The 6,056-nt window shown below is 56.0% G+C and overlaps 2 protein-coding genes across 2 annotated transcripts; both read right to left on the reverse strand.

Moving 5' to 3' along the window:
- Positions 1 to 703: 703 nt before the first annotated feature.
- TMEM95 (transmembrane protein 95) lies at positions 704 to 1,894 on the reverse strand. The gene is made up of 6 exons (XM_049766123.1): positions 1,723 to 1,894; positions 1,464 to 1,520; positions 1,248 to 1,328; positions 1,130 to 1,150; positions 909 to 989; positions 704 to 795 (listed from the first exon to the last, which is right to left on the reverse strand). Exons 1-6 carry the CDS (start codon positions 1,889 to 1,891, stop codon positions 704 to 706), a joined length of 501 nt encoding a protein of 166 aa, XP_049622080.1. The 5' UTR covers positions 1,892 to 1,894.
- Positions 1,895 to 4,053: 2,159 nt separating this feature from the next.
- Positions 4,054 to 4,912, reverse strand: KCTD11 (potassium channel tetramerization domain containing 11). The gene has a single exon (XM_049766180.1). It carries the CDS (start codon positions 4,747 to 4,749, stop codon positions 4,054 to 4,056), a length of 696 nt encoding a protein of 231 aa, XP_049622137.1. The 5' UTR covers positions 4,750 to 4,912.
- Positions 4,913 to 6,056: the final 1,144 nt, after the last annotated feature.

A 6,056-nucleotide genomic window follows, 5' to 3' on the forward strand; every position in this document is an offset into this window, starting at 1 on the left:
CAAGGCTTTACATTGTAAAATGGAAGGAAAACTTGCCAGAGGACTGAAAGATGTGGTCTCACTCTGGAGGCGGGGAGTTATCCAGAACAGTGATTCCCGGATTCCCAATAAGTCATGGTAGCTTTGGGGCAAGCAGCTTTCCTGGAACAGGCAGAAGCAGGAGTGGGAGTAGTGAAGGGTGAAGGGTAGAATCTTTTCTCTGTCAATATTTCCCTGGCATGGGTGACTGCCCCCTGACTGGCTGAAAAGCCAAAGGGAGGAGTTTTCCAGGTTCAGGGTCTGGGAGACTAACATTTGGGCTTGAGTTGTGAGTATTCATATTTTTAATCTGGAAGCCGGGGGTGCGGGGCAGTCAGCATTTTCACAAGTCATCTTTTGCTTCAAGATAGATGGACCTAAGGGTAGACAGAAAGACTGGGAGCCCCAGGAAGGGAGTCAGCGTGGGAAGCAGGCAAGAGGAAGGATGGGAGAAGGATGATGCTGGTCTGGTCAAAGCTGGTGACACTGTTTCCTGCCCTCAAATCCCAACTCACCCTATCTTTGGTTTTAGGGTCACACCCGTTGACGCTCAGGAGTTACTCCTGGCTCTGCACTCAGAAATTCCCCATGGCAGGCTCAGGGGACCATATGGGGTGCTTGGTCCTGGGTCGGCCACATACAAGGCAAACACCCTACGAGTGTGCTCTCTCTAAGGTCCCCCAACTCACTCTATCTTGAAGGAGACAACACCTAGGATCAGGGCAGCTGTGGAGACAGAGAGGAGCAGAATTCTTGCTTCCCAAAGATCATGGCTACCTGCAGGGAACCGAGGAGAGAGAAACTGATTCCGGGGCCACACCTGTGGGCTTTTGGGGAAACTAAAAGCTCGGATGTCCAAGCAGGGTGACACAGGGGTGGGGAAAAAGGACCTGGGAAGCAGCGCTTTCTGGGCCAACACAACGCCTCAAAGGTCTCACAGGTGGAACAGTTGTACAGGATGGTGCTGCCCCCTGCGGGAGACAGTGAGAAAAGAGCGGGGACAGGCCCTCCAAGCTCCACCCGCCTGTACCTCACTTCCTCCCCATTCATTGCCAGGCTCTCTGTGGGGTGCCCTGAGGACCCTAGAGCTTGCTACCCCTTTTCTACTCACGGCAAGCAGGAGCACAGAGTCCTGGAATGAAAGATCGTGGGGGTGAGGGAATGAATTAACTCAACCACACCCCTTCTGCTAGAATCCAAGACACTCCTGAGTGGTCTCACATAAATACCTTCCCTGACGTACTCGGGGAGCTTGGTCTTTTGAAGCCATTGCCAATATCTAGGGAGTGAGGACAGAGACCCTTTGATCTCTGGGGAGAGAAGGAACAGCTCTGTTGCCTTGGCCTAAAGGCTCCCACAGTCCAGTTCACTGCTCGCTCGCACCACCCCTCCTCTGCCTTCCCTCCTTCCCAGACCTTCCACGCCATCCAAGGCCTAGAGCTCACCGATGACCCTCAGCACTCTGTGTGTCTTCTCTGTGATTTTCTTCATGGTCATCTCATCTGTGCAGATGGGGAACGACCCACAATTTCCTCCCCGGCCCTGGGGGTTCTTTCCTGGTTCCACCATGGCTCTCCAGTGTGTTCAGAGGGGGCCATGGACTGAGACGACTGCTGACAGGCACACAGCTGGTAGCTATGTGGCTCTGCCTGGGACACAGGACGGCCCTGCTGGGTCTATCTTCAGACATGATATGTGGCTTACCTAAGGCAAAGGCTGTGAAGTTCCAAGAGGTCTCACAGTCCTTCCAGTGGGCCTCTATCTGGCTGCAGAGCTGAGCCAGGCGGCCCGATAAGTCTCGGTCTGGGAGGTGGCAAAAGATGCAGGCCTGAGAGGCTGACAAGAAAAGCCCTCCCAGTGCCAGCAGCCACATAACACCCACACTAGGGTATCAGACGGGGCTGGTCTTTGGGGTCTCAGTCCCACCACCGAGGCTGGGAAAAATCTCAGAATGCTCTGTGATCCTGGTTCCAGACCTTTTCTTGGCAGTTCTAGAGTGTTCCAGAGTGATGTCACCACTTCATTCCTGGCTGGGCTTAAGTTTGAACGGAGGAGCAGATAAGGAGCAGAGGAAACAGATTCAGCTGAACGGTTTCCCCAGCCTGGCCCTTATCAGCCTTTACAAGTTTGTGGTTCTGAAAGCAACTTTATTTTTCTTCATGTAAATCATGACCAATGATAAATAAGGAGTGCTTTCCCAGTGAAGCATTTTAAGACGGTATCAGTAACCCATCCCTTGAGGGACCCAGAAATCCTTGCTCCTCTCAAACTACATTCTCTCTCTGCCCTGTTGCAGCCCTGGATTTTTCCCCCCCCTTGGGGGGCACACATGGCAGTGCTCAGGGTTTACTCCTGATTACTTGGTGATTCTTTTTTTTTTTTTTTTTTTTTTTGGTTTTGGGGTCACACCGGGCAGCGCTCAGGGGTTACTCCTGGCTCTATGCTCAGAAATTTCTCCAGGCAGGCTCAGGGGACCATATGGGATGCCGGGATTCGAACCAATGAATGACCTTCTGCATGCAAGGCAAACACCTTACCTCCATGCTATCTCTCCAGCCCCAACTTGGTGATTATTCCTAATGATGCCCAGGGTTTTCAGGGACCAAACGTGGGTTAGCTGTGAGCAAGGGAAGAGCCCTATCCGTTGTACTATCTCTCCAGGCCCCCTGTGTAGCGATGGGCCTTCCTCAGTTATCTCTAAGAAATGCAACCATATTAATGTAGTAACCAAGAGTTCCATATAGGCCTTCAAGGACAGCTACGCACAGGGACTTCTTGTCTCTCACAGGGAAATCCTGGTGACTCACCTCATCAGCCATCTCCTGTTGATGATGTGAACGCACATACATAAACATATAGATTCACCCTTTGTTATGAAAGCACTAACTCGGGCCGGGCGGTGGCACAAGAGGTAAGGTGCCTGCCTTGCCTGCGCTAGCCTTGGACGGACCGCGGTTCGATCCCCCGGTGTCCCATATGGTCCCCCAAGCCAGGAGCAACTTCTGAGCGCATAGCCAGGAGTAACCCCTGAGCGTCAACGGGTGTGGCCCAAAAACCAAAAAAAAAAAAAAAAAAAAAAAAAAAAAGAAAGCACTAACTCACCATCTACTCACTCCCAGACGACAAACACATCTGATCCAAAACAGTTGTTGGGCAATCCCAAACAGGCCCAGACGGGCACAGATCACAGAAAGATGGACACCAGTAGACCCAAATCGAACATTTGGGGAAGCCAGATATCCCAGATACAGTTGGCTGGGGAGGATTGGGGCTGGAGATCATGCTCCAGGAGGCCTGGGTTTGATTCTTGACACCACCAAAACCATTCCTGACCTCTGAACCAGCTCAGGCGTGATCCAAACAAAACTACATCCTCACATACATCAAAAGAAGTAAGGCCAAGAACCTTGTTCTCCTCCACAGTCACCCCACCCTCAGATGGGATTCTATAAAATGGTTTGAGTTCAGAGGGACGCTCCAATCCCATAATTAATGAAAGGATTCTCCTAGCTCCCGTTGCCAACTGAGAGTGGGGGTTGTGCTTAGCCCTTCTGTCTCCCTCAGCAAATGGCTTGAACACAGCAAAGGATATCCTACTCCATATTCTGGCATATTCTGGCCTTCTATTGGTTAGGCTAGGCCTGACCACCCTGCTCTAGCAGAAACCACAGACCCAAGATCCTTTAAGAGCAACCCCAAGTCTTTATTTCTCTAACTTCAGTCTCTCCAGGGCTCTTCTGGGCCTAGAGGGGCCCCCATTTTTCTAGACCCTTGCCTACTAACATCCAACTAAGGAAAGGAGGTCCTCCTGGGGTTAGCACCAGTCCTGGTCCCTTGAACCATTTGAAAGTCCCTGATGGGTTCAGGTTTGGGAACTCCTGTCCATATCTGGGCCCAAGCCAAGTGCAGTGCGTCTCCTATTTCCAGCTCCCAGGGCAGAGCGAGGAGGAGGCATCAGAGGAAGTTTTGCTTTCCATTCTCCAACCCCCATCCTCCCACCCACCCTCACCCCCAACCGAACTCAAGACCAAGTTCTCAGTGGCGGACAAAGCGCAGAGATCTGGAGTTGAGCAGATCTTCAGGGTCAGGGAAGACGGAGTCCAGGCGGAAGTTGTGCTCCAAAGCCACTCTCAGCACCTCCTCCAGAAAGGTTGATGTACCCACCACCTCCCGTTTCTCTCCTGGTCCCCGAGTCCACAGTGGCTGCAGCCCCAGTTTCTGGTACTCCGCCTCAGGGAGTTCTGTGGGACGGGGGGCCCACTCCAGTCGAAAGTGGGGGCCTCCCTCCGCTCTGTCCTCATGGGCCACACCAAATCGGGCCCGCATGGCCCCCAGACACTCAGCATCGGTGCAGAAGAGATTGGCTCGGAAGGTGTTCACCTGCACCGAGCTCAGCTCATAGTGATGAGGGCCTCTTCGAGCGGAAAAGTGGACCAGGCGCAGGCTGCTGTCCACATCTGCATGGAGGAGGGCGGCTGTGGGGGCCTGGGTCCCCCGAGAGGCTTCCAGTTCCTGGAGGGCGTCCAGGAGGGGCCGGATCTGGTAGAAGTCAGCCTCAGCTCTGAGGAGCGCTGTCTCCCCGTATCCCAGGGGCAGATCAAGGCGGCCCAGGCGCAGAAAATTGAGAATATGCCTGAAGGCTTTGCCGTCTCTGTCGATGAAGTAGTGGCCCCCCTGAGGGTTGAGGTTGGGGGGTATGGGAGTGCCAGCCTTAAACATGGCTCCCAGCATGGAGTCTGGGAAGCGAGTCAGGGTCTCCAGAGTGGTTGAGTAGAGCGTGCCCCCCACATTCAGGGTCACAGGGCCCCCAAAAGAGGGGGGCGGAGAGGGCACAGGAGGAGGTGAAATTTTGGGGGCGTATAGGAGACACTGAAGGAGAAGGAGGAGGCAGACAGATAGATAGATGTCTTGGGTGGAAATTCGGACTGTCAGCTGCAGGCACCGGTGGCCAAACTTGGGGGTCACCAGAGGGACTTGGTGGGCGGCAGATTCGGGCGGGAACCCCACAGAGGGATGCCAGGAGAGAGGCAGAGAGCTGAGGAAGCCGTAGAGGACCCAGACTACTTCTCCTCAGGGCGATGGGCGAGTGCGGTCCTCTGAGGGTTTGGGGGGATGCAGCCAGCAGGTGCCAGTGGCGAGTCCAGAGTCGATCCCTCGGAGCTGCCGAGATCCTCCGCTGGGAGAGAGAGATCTCTGTCTGTCGCCTTGGGTCAGCCAGCCAGCCAGTCCTGAGGGAAGCAGGCAGGAGGCCTGGGCCGGCTGTGGCGCAGGGTTCCAGGAACCTGAGGTGCTGCCTGAGGTGCTTCCCAGGGGCGCTTCTGAGCCTGCAAAGGGACGCCCCGCGTCCAGTCAGGCCCGGCCGGGTCTGAGGACTCTGACAGGAGCCCTGAGGAGTCTCGAGACTAGGAGCCACCGCCCGAACTGTGTCGCCTCAGAGGCCCGAGCGCGCTTCTCCGCCCCCAGGAAGTGACTGGCCTCAGGAGGCGCCCCCCGCCCCCCTCGCCGGCCGCGCCTCTCGGGCCTGACTGGACGGACGGGCGGCCCTGCCCTGCCCTCCCCTCCGACGCGCCCGGCCTCACGTCTCCGCGGGCCGACCGTCGGGAATTCCCGGAGGCGAGGCGGCCGCTGAGCCGCCGCATTCCTGGCGTGACGGGGCTGCCTGAGGGGGGGCTGACAGGGTCGCCCTCAGACCCACGTCTGGCAGGATCAGAGCCACGGCCTCTGCCCCTCCTCCTGTCACCGCCTCAGGTGGCGCCTCAGGAACCCACGTCTGACAGGATCAGAGCCAGGGCCTCCCCAGTCTGACAGGATCTCCCGAGCCTTGGCCTCTGCCCCTCCTCCTGTCACCTCCTCAGGTGACACCTCAGAAACTCATGTCTGACAGGATCACCTGAGCCTTGCCACTGCCTCTCCTGTCACCCCCTCAGGTGGCACCTCAGAAACCCATGTCTGACAGGATCGCGGGAGCCTTGGCCTCTGCTCCTCCTCCTGTCACCCCCTCAGGTGGCACCTCAGGAATCCATGTCTGACAGGATCTC

This window comes from Suncus etruscus, chromosome 20 (assembly GCF_024139225.1).
Source record: "Suncus etruscus isolate mSunEtr1 chromosome 20, mSunEtr1.pri.cur, whole genome shotgun sequence".
Lineage (NCBI taxonomy): Eukaryota > Metazoa > Chordata > Mammalia > Eulipotyphla > Soricidae > Suncus > Suncus etruscus.